General features: G+C 40.0%; 4 protein-coding genes across 4 annotated transcripts; 2 read left to right on the plus strand and 2 right to left on the minus strand.

The window, feature by feature from the left end:
• The first annotated feature begins 162 nt into the window (after positions 1-162).
• gatd1 (glutamine amidotransferase class 1 domain containing 1) lies at positions 163-2833 on the plus strand. The gene is made up of 7 exons (XM_074677312.1): positions 163-302; positions 537-613; positions 1071-1176; positions 1284-1391; positions 1490-1581; positions 1662-1755; positions 1847-2833. Exons 1-7 carry the CDS (start codon positions 254-256, stop codon positions 1960-1962), a joined length of 642 nt encoding a protein of 213 aa, XP_074533413.1. The 5' UTR covers positions 163-253; the 3' UTR covers positions 1963-2833.
• chid1 (chitinase domain containing 1) lies at positions 2546-7124 on the minus strand. Its single transcript, XM_074677307.1, has 12 exons — positions 6722-7124; positions 6350-6493; positions 5962-6094; positions 5629-5673; positions 5408-5514; positions 5259-5320; positions 5072-5161; positions 4865-4966; positions 4571-4720; positions 2904-2984; positions 2768-2810; positions 2546-2683 (listed from the first exon to the last, which is right to left on the minus strand). The coding sequence occupies exons 1-12, from the start codon at positions 6824-6826 to the stop codon at positions 2585-2587; spliced, it is 1161 nt and encodes a 386-aa protein (XP_074533408.1). The 5' UTR covers positions 6827-7124; the 3' UTR covers positions 2546-2584.
• An 88-nt stretch (positions 7125-7212) lies between these two features.
• ighmbp2 (immunoglobulin mu DNA binding protein 2) lies at positions 7213-13908 on the plus strand. Its single transcript, XM_074678458.1, has 16 exons — positions 7213-7343; positions 7866-7948; positions 8819-8988; positions 9102-9297; positions 9389-9486; positions 9663-9826; positions 9911-10111; positions 10191-10338; positions 10429-10603; positions 10990-11172; positions 11272-11390; positions 11472-11566; positions 11664-11787; positions 12250-13059; positions 13143-13342; positions 13435-13908. Exons 2-16 carry the CDS (start codon positions 7872-7874, stop codon positions 13627-13629), a joined length of 2955 nt encoding a protein of 984 aa, XP_074534559.1. The 5' UTR covers positions 7213-7343; positions 7866-7871; the 3' UTR covers positions 13630-13908.
• Positions 13803-16487, minus strand: LOC141796226 (zinc-binding protein A33-like). The gene is made up of 6 exons (XM_074677211.1): positions 16098-16487; positions 15689-15784; positions 15324-15554; positions 14627-14649; positions 14434-14552; positions 13803-14353 (listed from the first exon to the last, which is right to left on the minus strand). The coding sequence occupies exons 1-6, from the start codon at positions 16485-16487 to the stop codon at positions 13803-13805; spliced, it is 1410 nt and encodes a 469-aa protein (XP_074533312.1).
• Positions 16488-16920: the final 433 nt, after the last annotated feature.

Here is a 16920-nt window from a genome sequence, read left to right on the forward strand (position 1 = left end):
AAAACAAAATAAAAACGTTTGTATTTTAAATATGATTCCACACGTTGCATTTTTTCCTGTTAGACCACAAGCTTTTATTTTGAAACTGTCAAGCGGATGTTGTTGTCAGCTGACAGTTCTTGTTCTTCCTTCCCTCTTATTCCTCCAGTATGAAATGGTAAAACCTATAGTCTATGGGTAAAACACATATTCAAAGTCATTTAAAATAGAGCTCAAAGTGTTCATTTAGAGGGATAAATTAGAGATAAATGAAATGTCTGCGAAACCAACCTGTCTGATAGTGGCGAGTGCCTCTGCTCAAGGTGGGTCCATTTACTTTGTTCCCGTTAAAGATGCTGTATCGTATCATCGGTTACTTGAAATTACTCAGGCACAAAGTGTTGGTTAAGTTAAGTTAATCTCAGTCCGCTGTAAACTTTGTTATTTCGTCCACCGCTGTTTGTTTTCTGTGACGTATTTTGCAAACAGCAGTTTGCTTAAAATCTTTTAGCTAGGTTGGCCTTTCTGTCTCAGAGTGATGCTTTTTGTTTCATCAGGGGTGTCTGCAAAGTCCTTCCATCAGTCCTTCAGCCTTTGTACCTCAGCGTTTAACCTCCAGACAGCCACACCTGGGGTAAAACATACAACTACATCCATGCATTGGAAAATATTCCTGTGTTTTTATTACTAGCTTAAGATTCGTATGCCAAGAATAGCACCGCTTACAAACTAACACATCTGTGATGTTGCTATGAGAGATGTTAAACATATTATACAATGCTTAAAAAGCCATCTCTCTGCTCCCTCAGGAAGCAGGTGATCCTTAGAGCTTTAAAAATGTATCTATTGTTGACAAAAGTTAGTTTACTTCCAGACTAGTTTCATCATTTCTTAAGAAACTTATTCGAAAAGAAAAAAAAATCAGATCATGTCTGCAGTGTGTTATTCAGTTACTCCTCTTTTACAACTACTGAGTTTCTTCAGCATTAGTTTAAAATAAGTTTTCCTAATGCAACTTCTCTAGCATTAGGAAATCCAAATTTATCCAGATTTAGTTTATAATTTCTCTTCTCTTCCATCTTGTTTTGCAGGGTAAGCCAATAGATTTTGCTGGAGTTGATGAAAGCACTGCTCGATGGGTGCAGGACTTCAATGTGAAACCGTATGCAACACCAGCCAAACTTGAGTCAATAGATGGTGAGATTATACACATCCTGGTATCCTCTTTTCTTTTTTTTTTTTGGCGAGGTTAATGTGTGCTGTGTTGTTGTTGTCTCAGTAAAGTCATGATGACCCTTTTACAGGTGCTCGATACCAGGCACTGCTTATTCCAGACTGCCCTGGAGCCCTGAATGACCTGGCACACAGCGGCTCTTTGCACCGCATTCTCACACACTTTATTGCCCATCAAAGTGAGTCTGACGCTGATTTTTAAAGTGGTTGGGTGTAATTCTGTGCCCCTTAAAAAGACACAAATACATGTTATATGTAATTTCATGTCTGTGTGCAGAACCAGTTTGTGCAGTAGGACAAGGAGTGTCTGGGCTGTGTTGTGCCACTGAAGGACAGAGCTGGATCTTTAGTGGCTACAGCCTGACAGGGGTTAGTCTTTTTGAAGTTAAAATGAAATCAGACTATCAATGTTTTCTGTGTATCCAATAACATTTTTTTTTTGTTGAAAGCCATCTGTGTTCGAGCTGGTGCGGAGGCCTGACTTTGCAAACCTTCCCCTAATCGTGGAAGACTTTGTGAGAGACAGTGGAGGATCATACACAGGTGAGTTGACCTGGACAGCTCAGATGCTAATTTGGTAAATACTTAGACAGCATTTTTTAATCTCTCCTATGTGTATCTCTTTGTTTTACAGCAAGTCCAGAAGATGCTGTGCATGTTGTAATAGACAGACACCTCATCACTGGACAGAATGCACAGTCCACATCACTTGCTGTAAATAATCTAATACTGCTCTGTAATGCCAAGTAAAAGCACAGCACGTTCAAACAGGAACATCTAATTAAACTGTCCAGTTGTTTCAGCTTTATATTCACATTATTACACAAATATCCATCCCAGATTTATATTGGAAGATTCTGGGTAAGAACATGTTTGGCAACATTGTAAGTACAACTTCAACCCTCAACTTAAAAACACACAATCAAATGTCATAATTCGAAATTTTTAAAAAAGAGAAAACCTGGGATGTTGAGTTTGGATGCAGTTTTAAGAAAACCAGAAAAGGATGCATCTTCAGCAAGCAAAACCAGCTCTTCAAGTGCTGGAATGGAAAGCTTAACAGCAGATGTTTGAAGTGTGTGAACTCTTCATTTATAACTTACATGTACTGTACATTTTGATGATCATGCATCTTCTGTGTCTGAATGGAAATGTGTACAAGTTGGTTTCTTTCAGTATAACATACTGTTCTATCCACTGCGTATCCTTTGAATCACTAAATCCCCATCTTTGAATCAAAACTGATGAGTTTGGAACATGTCACCCACAAAGTAAGACCAACATACAGCTCTTGATTTTCTGAGCACATCTTGTTAAAAAGAAAAAAAGTGCTGATGATTGAGGCTTCTGTTTTCACCATCAAGTCCAACCCTCATAGGAGGTCATAGAAATAGTCCAGTCCCTGTCCCAGTTCCCATAAGGAAATTCCTGTCCCAAGTTCAGTTGCTAAGGAGATCCGCAGGTAGACTGACTGTAAAACAATTTAATTATCATTAACATCCTCATGTAGTAGAGCACCTAAAAAAACATAGTGTTAAATGTGACAAAGTCCTACCTTCAGTGTTGGATAGTACACCACATGCTTGACTGCATTGTTCCTGAAATAAAAGTCATAAATTTTGTTGAGTTGCGTTATAATATATGTCTGAATTAAGCTGTTATTTGTTAATCTCAGTGTTATTAATCAGTACCTCTTATAACTGAAGTAATGCTCTCCTGAATATTCGTCCCAAAGGTGTTTTGGACGATTTTCTCGCAAAATCTCAATGTACCTGTGATAAAAAGACAAGTTTCAGGCAGACATGAGGACCATTTTCTTTAATCAGCATTATTACTTATCTTTAACTGTATGAAAAAGAACTTTTCTGGAACTTTCTGCCAAATTTAGAAAAGTTTAGGTCATTTCTCATCACAGATCTTTCATCTAGTGTTCCTGGCCTGGTAATGACCAAGGTTATAATAGTTAACTAAAACGAAACTAAAAACAAAAACTAAAATTTAAAATACATGGCAGTTAACTCATAATGATAAAAACAAGAAAAGAAAACAAAAAGATAAGTAAACTAATACTGTATCTTGTGTTCACAAAACTAACTGAAACTAACCAAAATTATAGACAAAATGTCCTTTGTTTTCGTTTTTTACAATATTAATAGCCTTTAGGATTTAAATTAATCCAACACATTTTCCAAACCAATTTTACGACAGTTTTAGGCAGTTGTCAGTGTCATACTGCATCATCACAGCAGCGTATAGGGACGTGCTTGTTTAGAAGCGTATGTAATTTATGTTAACATTATTTTTACATTATTTATGTTTATACTTTTTATATTAAGTTTATAGATTCTTGTGTTTAAGGCAGCAGCCAACAGTTCAGTATCAGCATTGACTGAGCAGTGAGCACAATGTTGGACTTAAAAATAAACAGTATTACAAAATATTTACTCTGACCTTTTTGAATGCTGCACCTGGTTAATAAGGTATGAAAAAACTAAAACTAAACTTAACTAAAACTAAGCCTTGTTGCAAAAATCAAGCTAAGTGGAAAAGGGTGAAGTCTTTTGCTTTGAATCATCCAACATTTTGTTTGGTTGCTGCTGAAGTACTGACAATAAAATCAGATTGAACTCCATTCACACAGGAAGCGGTGTTTCTTCGAAAATTTTGCAACTGAAAGAAGTAGATAAGATTAAAGAATGAAGGCTTTAAGGAACACCACCAATGCCAAGCATTATTGCCTGTTCAAAGGCATACAAATTTCATGAGTCTATCTTTATGTATAAAGTGTCAAATTGCAACAAATGTTATATTAAGACACCTTCCAAAACATTCGAAGGTCTAGATGTACCATTGTTATATTATCAAGATGAACCCAAAATCAAGGAGGATTGATCTCATTTTTACCCACCATGACTATGAGCAGAACACTTTGCAGCATTTAGCAAGTTCAAAAAAAAAAAAATACTTTTTTTAACAGGCAGAAACCTCAAGCAGAACCAGACTCATGTCAAACAGACATCTCCCTCAGCTGGGGTGGTTGAACTTTAAAGGTTATCTTTTCCTAAATCATTGTTCTGCTCACAAACACGCATACATGTGACAATAGTTCAGGACAACAGGAGACAACAACTAACTCAACATCTGAATCTCTGACCAAACTAGGAGTTCAAGTTTTGTTGTGAAAATTGTTGGCAGTCTTAATAAAGTTCCACATCAAGTTTTATAATCTTTACCCATGTGTTTGAAAATGTCTCATTCTAAAATAATTTGGTGATAAAAGTTATACACCAGTTTTTTGAAGCAAGTTTTAAAGTGCCTGTGTTAAGTATAACTATTGTTAGTCAGTGTGTTATTGTACCTTCCCCCGAGGATTGGTTCTGTTCCCTGGCTTGCAAAATCAAGACCGTACAAATTAAGTCCAAGCAGGATCTTCTGCCTCCACTGAGCGTTTGGTGCGAGCTGGAGGACACAGTCTCTCACCCAGGGCAGAGGTGAGCTTGGACCCGCTCTTTTTTTAAAAAAAAAAAAAAAAAACAAGAACAGAATTTATGCTGTTAATTCGTAGTTACACCAGTTAAGTTTCTTCCAAAGACAGAGAAAAAAGATTTCCCCCACAGTGAATTGCAGCATATCACTTGTCTGTGATGCTCACCTGGCACCACTGGAGTAGTCGTATGTCATAAGGCTAAACCCGTCAACTACAGGAGCCAACTGTTCAAACTCTTCTCTGCCAAACATCCCTGGCTGCCCTGCACTGATAACCACAGAAGATCAACAAAAGGAGAGATGTTAACACCAAATGCTGACATTTTTTTTTCATCAAGCTAATAGTCAATGAGATTAAACTAGTTTTAGTCACCTTGTCACTGCAGGTGGAATAACAAGAATGCAGTCTAATCTTTTCGCCTTTAATGTCTCACAAATGTGTTTCACCATGTGCACCAGCTCCCTGTACAAAGAAGATTTTACATGTTAGATTCTTTGTAGTCTAAGACACAACTTCATCTGCATATTTGTAAAATAGACATGTGGACAGTATTACTCACTTTCTTTTGTTTCCTCCCAGTTGGCTCCACAGCTCCAAAGTGAAACCATCAAAGCCTTCAGTCTGCAAAGCCAAAGCTTCATTATCCCAACACAAGGCAAACACAAAGCTGCTGCGAGGGAGTTCAGACTAAACACAACACTTATTTACCTTTGCAACATCTACCAGCTCGCTTCCAAGCTCCTCAATTTCATCCTCACTCCCCAGAACACTCATGTAATCCTGGTAAGACCAGCCGTCAAATAAGAGTCGAGGTACTGATGGGAAACAAAATGGACAAACAATAGAGCCTTATGTGAAACCACATGGACTGACCCAGAATAACAGGACAGGGTTGGTTTGTCTACAGAGAAGGACAAAGAAGGACTCACCAATCCTGACTTTTTTGTTAGACTTGCGTACAGCTTTGACCCAGCCTAGAAGGAAAGCGGGACGCGGTTATGCAGCTAAGTTACTTGAGGTAAAGCAACAGTGTATTAAAATGGAGGTGGTTATACACACATCACACAAGTGCAAGGTAATACAAAACATAGCCTACACACTTATTGAATGCAATGACTGGTTTATTGGAGCACAACTTTGAGTGATGAAGTTGCCTCACAAAAAGTTTGTTCAAACGCTGTGTTTTAATAAACTTTTAAGAGTGTGGGCTAATCAGGCCAGACAAAGATAACTGAACAAGTGCCAGTGGTTTAATCCTCTACCTGGGTCATGGTCATGAAGTCCTGTCACGTCAAAAGTTTCAGGTCCCCTCCGGCGGAGCTGAAGCCACACTGGAGACACAGATGTCAACTTAGAGCCAAACAATTTGGCAATGTCATAACCATGAGAGTTCCACTACAGAAGAAGACAAAAGGACATAAAATTTAGAGATATAAAGAAAGAGTTGTGACACCTTTGATGTGGAACATCACATGAAAGAGCACCTCTAAAAATATGGTCACTAAAGATGAATACCATTTGTTTTTGTCATTCCACAGGACAGATATTTGCAAATACTAGACTAGACAGACTTGAAACCAGAAAAACTTCTGGTAGTTTTTCAACTTTGTAAAGCATTAAAATGAGGAAGTGGACATGTTTCAGGCTTACAGGAGTGACATATCCAAGAACCTGTCCTTGAAATGTTTTCTTCAGGTGGACACAGTATCTCTTTTCCTCTTTCACTATGTCCTTCCATTGAGGATCTGATACAACAAGGCCTCTCTCCAACACAGACAACTCAGCTGGAGAGCTCTGTGAAGCAACATCAGGAAAAAAATCGTCAGAAAAATGTCACAGGTGAACATTATCATGAACGTACAGATGACAGGTAAAGATATGGACCTTTTGTTAATGTTTCTGGAAATTTCAGTTGTGTTCAGTGATATGCAAACACACAAACTGCAGGTAGGAAAGGACATGCATGACCAGACAGAGTGACAGCTCTCACCAGTTTAAGGTAAATGACCTGAAGTTACTCACCTCGGCCTCAGCTTTATGCGACTTCTTGGCATCAGTTTTTGAAAGTGTGGCACCGACCAACCAACAGCATGAGATGGCGTGCAGCAGAAATAATGTCGCTCTCATTGCCCTCAAACTGCAATTAAGAGAGTAGTGGAACAGTTAAATAAAAATGGGTTAGCTCAGATCTGCAGGTTTCCAGTGCAAGAGCTTCCTTCCTGAACAACGAGATAGTGAAAGATAAAAACACAGCATATCCTCCTGCGGTTTGAAATCACACAGACGACCGAGCAGAGACCGCCTCGTTCATACAGCTGCCACACACATCCCGAAATTATACACAACAAACAGGGTTTTGACTGTCGGTTTGATTGACAACTTAGCTCAACGTGTTTCTACAGCGTCACCCGAGCCGTCAACTTCCGCCCTGAGTACTTTCAAAATAAAATGAGTGCGCGAGTGAGTGACGAGGGGGGTAATAAGTCATCCGAGCAGATAGATGGCAGTGTAGCCAAGCAACCCAACGAGCCCAAACAGCAAAGGAAGAGTGCACTAGAAACTGCACTAGCAATACAAACCTTCAAGTGAAATAAAATATGCCTTAGAGGATATAACAAACCTTTTTCACATAGACAGTTTATGGGTAAGTTTCATTTCTTGTTTGTTTACTTTTACTGAACTGTATTCAAGGAAAGCAGCGTTGTTGTTAAGCTAACATGCCAGTGTTTTTGATTCTGGGCATGAGCAGGAGCCATGACATGTACTCAGTCTACCCAGCTTTACTTTAACCTTATCATATTTATTTCATAATGACTGTAACAACCTCTTTGTGAGAGGACAAACTCGATCGTTGGCAGGAATATACTTGAGACATCTTGCAAGAAAGCAGGGCAAGTCATTTAGCTTCATTTAGTTTATTTTATCGAATATTGTTGGATTGTTATAGCCAGGGAATGGCCATGTAAAGAAGTCCCTTTCACACAAGATAAATTTACCCCGATTTCAAATCTTCTATATCTTTGATTCACAACATTAACTTTCACAGGAAAATAAGCTAGAAGCAAGACTTGATCTGTTGTCTCTACAGTCTAAAGTGAAGAAGAGCTGATGTGCCCTCATAAATATTTATCTTTAATTTAACTGACTTACTCTGGCTCTGTTTTAGTGAGACATGGCGGTTGAACAATTTGTGTCGAAGACACTCACACTCCTACAGGAAGAGAGGGAGGCTGAAATAGAGGAGACCAGGTATGTAAAATATAATCTACACAGTTAGTTGTGGCTTATTACATCAAGGAGTAACACATCATTGTATTCACACAAACCTGTTCAGGAGAGTCTTTGTAAAAAATATGTAAAACACACTTAAAATTGTTCTTCACTTTTATTAAAGTATCAACCTTACGTAAAGGTTATTCTCCAAAAACACAGGATGCAATTTTCTCACTACACCAGTCTGAAACATCTGTTTAAATTGATAACATCAGTTTGCTCTGGAGATAAACCTGAGATCTGCAAACTCAAGTTTTGATAACTGAGGACAGTATTTGTCCCAGAGCTTCACAGACTTTGACCCTTTTTGGGAATACAATTGAGAACAGTAGGAAAAAAATAGAAAATGGGAGATATGTCTACATTTGTGCGTTAAGGCAGATTTTTTTGTTTGGTTTGTTTTTTTTTTTGTTTTTTTTTAATGAAAAGTATCCAATTCAAAACACACTGTAACACATTTACTTAAAGTTGCAAATACAGAAAAAAACTCAAACACTGTATAAAAAAATAGGTACAATAGTGCTAGATCAGGGGTCACCAGCCTTTTTGTCACTGAGGGCTGCCTCAAGTAATATGAGTAAGTACATAGTAAATAAATACTAGGGGTGCTGGCTTGAAAAAACTTTATCATATACACTGATGTTGATGACAGAATGTCTTTAGAGGGTTGGGGATACAGCCACTTTCCTTTTATATTCAATATTGGCTAATTTTTTCTGGTCAAGAATTTATGGTATACGCTTGAGGTCAAGACTTTGGCCTTATCCTACAAGGTTATTTCAACAAACTACTTAAAAAATTAGCAGTCATTGCTGTCACTGTAAACGACTTATTCCGTTCCTACAGGATATGGCAGGAGAGCGTCTCTCTAAAGGATCTTCAAAATAAAGGCGTTTGCTTGCTGAAACTGCAGATAGGAAGTCAGTCCACAGGCCTCTACGGTCGCACAGTTGTTGTCCTTGAGCCAAGAAAGCATCTCGGTTTTTCATCTCTGCCAAGCAACAACTTTGGACCCGGTAAGACAGCAGTATCAAAAAGCAGCTGTATCACAATGTTCTAATTTTTTGTTTTCTGTGCTTGAGGTGCTCTATTTTACTTAATGTGAGGCTAACATTTTCTCTTTTAACAGGGGACATAGTCGGCTTGTATGACACAGGTGGATGCAGCACAGCCTCACAGATTGGCACCGGAATAGTAACGAGGGTCAGCCAGGCTACTGTTAGTGTGGCTTTTGATGAGTCAAAGGATGGCACCAGCCTTGATGATGATGCTCTTTACAACCTCCTAAAGTTGGCAAATGACGTCACATACAAACGAATGAAAAAGTGAGGCACATCGAATGCAGTTGTTATGACTGATGCAAGTAAGACATCAGACCTTGGAATAACTTGTTTTCACTCTGTTTTGTGCTTGTAGGGCCCTGGATGCACTCAATGGATACGCTAATGGTCCAGCAGGAAATCTCATAAATGTTCTATTTGGAGACACAAAACCCTCCTCCCAGTCACAGCCAAGTAAGTCATATTTGACAGAATAAAGAGGTCAACTAAACTGCTGTGTGATACTGTAATTGGTGGTGCATTTTATACAAGTATGCAGCATATTTTCAACACTGACTCTAAACCTTGCAAATCAGAAAAAATCCCACAATTCATGGACCAATCCTAGGTGAGTTTTTATGTTTCAACAGATGAGGTAGAATATTTCAACTCCAACTTGGACGATTCCCAGAAAGAAGCCGTGTCCTTTGCGCTGTCTCAGAGAGAGCTGGCTGTGATTCATGGACCACCAGGCACAGGCAAAACTACCACGGTGGTGGAAATCATCCTGCAGGCGGTCAAAAAAGGCCAAAAGGTGCAAGAAAATGTTTTTAATTTGTAGTTGCAGTTCTCGTTGCATCATGTCAGTCAGTCTAAACAGGGTTCTGCTTTTGCTCAGGTCCTGTGTTGTGCCCCCTCTAACGTGGCTGTGGATAACTTAGTCGAGAGGTTAGCTCGCTGCAAAGCAAAGGTCCTGAGGCTGGGCCACCCTGCCAGGCTGCTGGAGTCCATTCAGAAACATTCACTTGACGCCATCCTCGCTCAAAGTGACAATGCCAACATTATAGCTGACATTCGTAAAGACATGGATAAAGCTTTCGTAAGTAGTTAAATGTGTGCGTCTTTTGTCATTTGTGGTGTTTTGAATGTTCTGTAGAATGATGTTATTTTTTTCAAAGATGGGGATGAAGAAGATGAAGGAAAAAGGAGATAGGGGGAACTTCAAAAGGGAAATAGGAGAGCTGAGAAAAGAACTGAAGACCAGAGAAGCAGCAGCCATCACTCAGATTTTGAAAAGCGCTGATGTTATTTTATCAACCAACACAGGTCAGTCATGGCCTCAAGTGAATAAACCGTGATTGCAGTTGTTGTGCTGAAGATAGAAGGCAATCAGAAAGTACTTGTCTGTGTCTGCAGGAGCTTGTGATGACGGTCCTCTAAAGTTCCTGCCAGCGGAGCATTTTGATTGGGTGGTGATAGACGAGTGTGCCCAGGCCCTGGAGAGCAGCTGCTGGATCGCTCTGCTCAGAGCACGGAAGTGTATCCTGGCTGGAGATTACAAGCAGCTACCACCTACAATCAAATCACAAACGTAAAGAATGGGATTACTCTGCTTTTTTTCTTTAAAAACAGTCATAATCAGTGATTAAGATGTTTCCTGAGATTATATTTTCTCTGAAACATTGCTCCACAATTTTTAGTATTCATAGCAACAGATTTAGAGGATAGTCAAAAACAAGAGAAAAAGTGGCAGGTTAGTTGTCAGATTTAGGAAAACATTCAAGGACCAAACCTCCTCTGATTTTCTCTCCTGCCTTTGTAAAAAGCAAGAGAACCAAGCTGGACTGCTTCACTTCCTGTTGGCTGTTCTGGGTTGAGGAAACAGATTTTAAGTGGAAGCAGACTGAAGAATACCTTTTCAAAAGCCTTGTTTTTCTTTTACTATTTTTAAATTTTCTGCTCCTTTGTTCTCCACAGAGCTGCTTCTAAAGGCTTGTCCCTCAGCCTCATGGAGAGACTGATCCAGATGTTTGGGGACTCTGTGGTCCGTATGCTGACGGTTCAGTACCGCATGAACAGCTCCATCATGGAGTGGGCCTCTAAAGAGATGTACCAGGGAAGACTGACAGCTCACAGCTCTGTAGCGGGACATTTGTTAAAGTAAGTGGATATGGATAAGTGATATGGAGATGGTTCAATGTGCTGCTTTTAGTTGACAGGTGATTCACAAGTCAAATGTTTGCATGTCTGGTGTTAAAGAGATCTACCTGGGGTCGCCTGCGTTGAAGAGACCAGTACTCCGCTGCTTCTTATCGACACAGCAGGCTGTGGTCTGAGTGAGATGGAGGTCACAGATGAGCAATCCAAAGGCAACCAAGGTTGGTCAGTTTAAGCTTAATGCAGCATAGTTTGATAAGAATCAGTGTGTGGTGGGATTTAACTGTATGTTTCACTTTCAGGTGAGGTGGACATTGTTGATCTGCATATAAAAGCCTTGACTCAAGCTGGGATAAAAGCTAAGGACATAGCTGTTATTGCGCCATACAATCTACAAGTAAGTCACTGATCTAAAGAAGGTAACATATCCTAACATGTGTATATCCCATAGTGTCCATTATTAAGCAGATTTTTAAAGTTTTGATCTCTTGAAGGTGGATCTTCTGCGTCAGAGGCTGTCAGCGAGGCATCCGGAGCTGGAGATAAAGTCAGTGGATGGATTTCAGGGTAGAGAGAAAGAGGCGGTGGTGCTGTCACTTGTTCGATCTAACAGAAAAGGTAATGATACTTTGTGATGCCAAGTTGTGGCTGCTTCTGCCATACCGTGTTCTTGTTAGCATTTCTGTATAAAACCCTGGATAATTCAAGGGTTTTATTTTCTGCTACAACTTAATAGGGATACTAAGAGTGATGCTCTTTTTGTTTTGTGTTATAAACCAAGCATACCAGTAAAGCAGTTCTCTTACATGGATTGAGGCAGATTATGGACTAATATGAACAACAAACAAATCAAGAAAAAAAAACAAAGAAATGAGCAACAAAATGATCAGCATATTGTTTACTGTCTTGATCTGATCCATAAAAATGCTGTTTGGTTTCCATCCTGTCTAAATTCACATGATGCAGGGTGTGTTTGTGTCATCCTGTTGTCAGCCCTGGCTGAATTAATTCTAATTGTGATTTTACCACAATGCAGCAGCTTAAATATTAAGTTTGTATTTTTTTTCAATGTGATTTAAGGTGAAGTTGGATTTCTGGCAGAGGACAGAAGGATTAATGTTGCCGTCACCCGAGCGAGACGTCACATCACTGTGGTTTGCGACACCCAAACCGTCCAGAATCACCCCTTTCTGAAGTCCCTCATTAATCACATGACTGAGTTTGGTGAGGTCAGAACAGCTTTCGAGTACATCCAGGACATCGTACCACAGAACCACACCCGCAAAGACACAAAGCCAAACACGACTTCAAGCAGCTCGGTGTCTACCAAACAGAAGGTTAAACATCCACCTGCTAGTAAAGCAAAGCAAGGGCAGAAGATGTCAAGTGACAATGACAAGAGTGTTACAAAAAAGAACACGTCTGAAATAACAGCACAGAGAGAGGACGAGGAGAAGCAGCACAGACAAGCTGAGATCAGAGCACAGGTGGAGGGCTTTCTCAAGGACTTCAGTCAAAGTGAACTTCAGTTTCCATCCTCATTTAACTCTCATGACCGCCTGCTGGTCCATCAGATCGCTGAGGAGCTGGGCCTGGTGCACGAGAGCAAAGGCGAGGGTAGAGACAGGTGCATCACTGTCTCAAGGCCCCGAGAGCCTGTACGAGCAGAGGAGCTAGAACGAGAGACAGAAGAAGCCGAGAAAGAAGAAAAACTCCCTGATCCTCAAAAAGAAGTGGTGTGTCAGCCTCAGTTAGACCTGAAAAGTTTACATTTGGAGCGAATGAAGAGGGAGCAGCAGAAAAGGGAAGAAAACGCTCAACAGAAAAAGCAACAAAGCAAAATCTTACCAGCTCAGGAGCAGTCATCAAAGAAGTCAAAGTCTGCTAAAGGTTTGCTTCAGAAACATCTGTTATCCCAGTGTTTTTCTAATGTGCTTTACACGTTAATGACACCTCTATCTTTTTTCTTTTAGCAAAGAACCGAACAAAGGCGGGCGCCTGTGACATTGCTGCTGCTGCTTCTCCAGATAATGACTTTGATGAGCTTATCAATGCTGTCAAAAAGGCAGACAGTGTTTGCAGTTTTGTGAAGTGTAAAGCTTCTGTGCTAACACTTGGACAGCTTTGTCTCTTCTGCAACAGGCAGTTTTGTCTCAGTCACCATATACCAGAGGTAAGACAGAAACCGACTTTTTGATACTCTACCATAAAAGACAGATGATATTTTCTGTTTTTCCCATCTGATTATGTTTTATTCTGCTATAGGTTCATGGCTGTGGAGATAAAGCCAAGTCTCATGCTCGTATGAGAATAAGCAAAGAAGGTGTTCTTTATGCTGGAAGTGGGAAGAAAGACAAGTCAATGGATCCCAACAAAAAGGCCTATCTGCAAAGGAAACTGGACTCAAAACTAAAAGACATGGCATCACAGAGGAAACCCAAGACCAAAGATGACAGTTAATAATAACAAAAAACCTCCGATAAACAGAACTGCAGACTTAGTTTTGAAAGATTAAACAAGTTGAAGTCAGAAATAAAGTGTTTTTGTTTGATCAAATATCTGGGCCTCAGAGCATGGTTCTTCTTGTGTCCTGTAAAGCGTCTGTGACACCGAGCCACCTGCTGCAAGTGAGTTTATTCCAACTCCACACGAATGTTCAGAGGACAGATTTTAAGTGGACTGGACTTTTTCGTCTCATCATACAGTCCAGGGGAGAAAAAGGGGAAAATCCTCTCCGTGAATCTATCCGTGAATGTGTGTATTGGTGTCAAGTCGGTGGCATTGATGAAGACTACTTTTCCTCTGTCGTAGTCCACTTTCACTGTAATCTTCTCTGGCTTCTGCTTCAACACAAGCTTGAAGCGAGATGTGGTCTCTGCCCAGTACGAGTCTCCATCCACCAGGCCTATTACCCAGAATCCCTCTGTGGGGACCAGGAAGACAGCAGTCTTTCTTTTTATGGACTCCTGAGCCACTCCGATGTACCAGTTCTTGCCCTGGCCCACGTCTACAGTCCAGCTGTGCTTCCCCCATGTGAAGCCCTTTGCCCCTAGCACACACACACGGCTGGTACAACGTTCAGGATTGTCAGGTAGAAGCTGCTGGCTGCTGTACTGCACACAGGTCAGCTCTTCAGATAACTTCAGGTTGGACTGGGCTGTGTTTGGATCCAAATTGACTGGAACTGAAAGTGTAGACAAAGTGAAATACAGGGAGAATACTTTAAAAGTAAATTTAAGCTAAAGCTATCCTCTCTTTACCCACCATGTTTGATAACATCTGCCATCTTCCTCCAGACTTTGTACTTCAGTAATCCTAAATATTTTGCAGAGTTGACCAGGATGTCTCTGATGCACTCTGGCTCCCGGACGATGAATTTGCCACTGGAATATATTTAAATAATCACCATGTTGTCTTAATGGAGCAGAGCTAATTTAAACAAAGTGACTTCTGTTACCTTTTCTTTGTTTCTTTGTAGTCCTTCAGTCACAGAAATAAAGGAAAACAAAAACACATCATTAGAGGAAATATGAAATGTCATGGAAGTTAAACCAAAGTTTTCTTTGTGTCTAATATTTTGGTTAATCTAAATATTATGGGAAAAAAATCTCTATATTTGAACTTGAATGCTTCATGCTGTGATGTGCGGCACGCTCGTTTTACAACAGTCGGCTGTTGTAAAAAAAAGCTAGCCACCTCAAAATACCTTTAAAACTACCTGCCCTGCAAGCTGGAGGGCTCTGACATGTTGAGCGTGTTCAATGACGTGTTGACATACCAGACTCAGAGTGTACTTAATGAGGTCTATGAAAACTTCCTCATTCACTTTAAACTTTTTATCCAAGGTGCTGAAGGCATCAGGTTTGTTTCTTTGTTTGTTTGTTTTTTTACCTAGCGACATAAAAGAGGTAGATAAAAACTCCACTTAAACCAAACTGACAGTTATGTCACCACTAGGAAGTATAAGCAGTAAATATGTGTTATTTTGTGATAGATTCAGCTCTTACCAGGACTTTAAATGTGTTATTTTCATTTTTTAGGTAATTTCAAATGTTTATCAGCTCTGGCGCAAAGGGTCATACGTGGTGTTCAGAAATGAGGATGAAATGTTGTCAATGTGTTAAACAAATGTGCAAACAAGGACAGGAGCATACATGTAGGAAAGGTAAGTCCTTCATCCTGAGGGTGGTCTCGATGCCACTGATGGTGGTAGAGAGGGTTTGGATCTGGTCTTTGATGTTTTCCAGCTTTTCACACATGATCTGCTTCTTCATCTTCTCTTCCTGTCTGAGCATCTTCACGGTGGAGTTTTCCTCCTCCTGAAGGAACAGGTGCAGTTTCTCAAACTCCTCCTTGATGGTTTTCTCACACTGAGAGGCCTGGACCTGTGGGGATTGAGGGAGAGGTTGTTTTGGGTCACTAAATCAGGAATGTTTATTACAGACACTGAAACTAAAACTAATATTTCCCTTGAACCATGTAATGAATGATGTATTTGAGCTCAGTGATGACTTTTTACCTGTATGTAGTTATTTGTTTTCTCCCACTGCTCCTTTGTCTTGTTCAGCATTTTTAGTTTCTTCTTCAAGGACTCCAGCAGGTCAGAAAACTCTATCTGAAATTTTAACATAAAAATCACAAGTTTCAGTCTGAGGCTCAAACAATCAAATATTTACCTTTACATTATGTTTTTCATGTTTTGCGTTTTTAACAGTATTTTTTACGAAAGATTTTGAGATTTATACAGTCTTAAGACAACATATTGGACCCTGGAAAATGTGATACTCTATTTGTCACAACTGGTTGTCCTGGCTCATGGATCAGGCAGTTTTTTGAAAGAGGAAAGAAGTGATAATAATTGTGTAGCCTTGTGAAACAGACACTACAGTAACCATGATTCTTGTGATGACCTCTTCTGTTTTATTTACCTTTTTCTGCCGGGCTGCTTCTTCCAGCGGGCTGCACTCGTGGACTTTATGTGTTCTTGATGCTTGACAGACGGGACAGATGGGCTTTTCGTCATTTTGACAGAAAACACTCAGCTTCTCGTTGTGAAAACAACAAACCTCTGGTGTCCAGCTCATCCTCGGCACTTGATGTTCGTCTGCAGCTATCTTTAGTTGCAAATTGATAGGAGGCCTCCCAGGCACAGTCTCGACACCACACACAGGACATTCTCGGCATCCTTTCCATTCCCAGTATTTCTGTAAACACACTTTACAGATATTGTGGCCACAATTTAAGAGAACAGGAACACTGTAAATCTTACAGCATAGTGGACAAAGTAGGTCCTCCACAGACGCTGAACTTGCTGCCATCAGGTTGAGGTTTTTCGTTATATGAATTCAAAAGCACCTTTCTTCCTGCTCTTCAGGTAATGTGACTGGAGGCGTTGCAGCTCAGTTGAAACTTATGGTAAAAGCTGGAAAACTTGTACGACTGGTTGAAGACCATCAAGCGTTCATGAAGGAGTGTAAAATCTGTCATCTGGTATTGTTCTCACTGCAGCAGACTAACACTTCAAGCTTGGAAACAAGAACAAATGCACTTGATACATTAGAAATCACATATAAAAGTCAGAGGTAGTGCTGACAGAAGAGAAAAGTGACCACCTGTAACTTTTCACTTTAACTTTTGCCGCACTTTATTTTCCACTTTAAAGGTTTCCATTTTGATACAGTAACATGTTTCGACTCATTGCATAAATATATTAACAATGCATGTTTGTCCAAGTGTTTATCTTTAAAATCA

This window comes from Halichoeres trimaculatus, unplaced genomic scaffold (assembly GCF_033239565.1).
Source record: "Halichoeres trimaculatus isolate MK-OKI-2021-1 unplaced genomic scaffold, fHalTri1.1 fHalTri1_scaffold_10, whole genome shotgun sequence".
NCBI lineage: Eukaryota > Metazoa > Chordata > Actinopteri > Labriformes > Labridae > Halichoeres > Halichoeres trimaculatus.

Bases quoted from the DNA above. Each gene is read 5' to 3' on its own strand.
- ighmbp2 (XM_074678458.1), top strand. From the start codon at position 7,872: ATGGCGGTTGAACAATTTGTGTCGAAGACACTCACACTCCTACAGGAA. The intron at 9,487-9,662 runs GTAAGTCATATT...ATGTTTCAACAG, and splicing joins CTCCTCCCAGTCACAGCCAA to ATGAGGTAGAATATTTCAAC. The intron at 11,173-11,271 runs GTAAGTGGATAT...CTGGTGTTAAAG, and splicing joins GTAGCGGGACATTTGTTAAA to AGATCTACCTGGGGTCGCCT.
- chid1 (XM_074677307.1), bottom strand. From the start codon at position 6,826: ATGAGAGCGACATTATTTCTGCTGCACGCCATCTCATGCTGTTGGTTG. The intron at 5,321-5,407 runs GTAAATAAGTGT...TTGGCTTTGCAG, and splicing joins AGCTGGTAGATGTTGCAAAG to ACTGAAGGCTTTGATGGTTT. The intron at 5,162-5,258 runs GTGAGTAATACT...TTCTTTGTACAG, and splicing joins CTGGGAGGAAACAAAAGAAA to GGAGCTGGTGCACATGGTGA.
- gatd1 (XM_074677312.1), top strand. From the start codon at position 254: ATGTCTGCGAAACCAACCTGTCTGATAGTGGCGAGTGCCTCTGCTCAA. The intron at 303-536 runs GTGGGTCCATTT...TTGTTTCATCAG, and splicing joins GGCGAGTGCCTCTGCTCAAG to GGGTGTCTGCAAAGTCCTTC. The intron at 1,177-1,283 runs GTGAGATTATAC...ACCCTTTTACAG, and splicing joins CAAACTTGAGTCAATAGATG to GTGCTCGATACCAGGCACTG.
- LOC141796226 (XM_074677211.1), bottom strand. From the start codon at position 16,487: ATGGCAGCAAGTTCAGCGTCTGTGGAGGACCTACTTTGTCCACTATGC. The intron at 15,785-16,097 runs GTAAATAAAACA...TTAAAATTTCAG, and splicing joins AAGCAGCCCGGCAGAAAAAG to ATAGAGTTTTCTGACCTGCT. The intron at 14,354-14,433 runs GTGGGTAAAGAG...CTACACTTTCAG, and splicing joins GGCAGATGTTATCAAACATG to TTCCAGTCAATTTGGATCCA.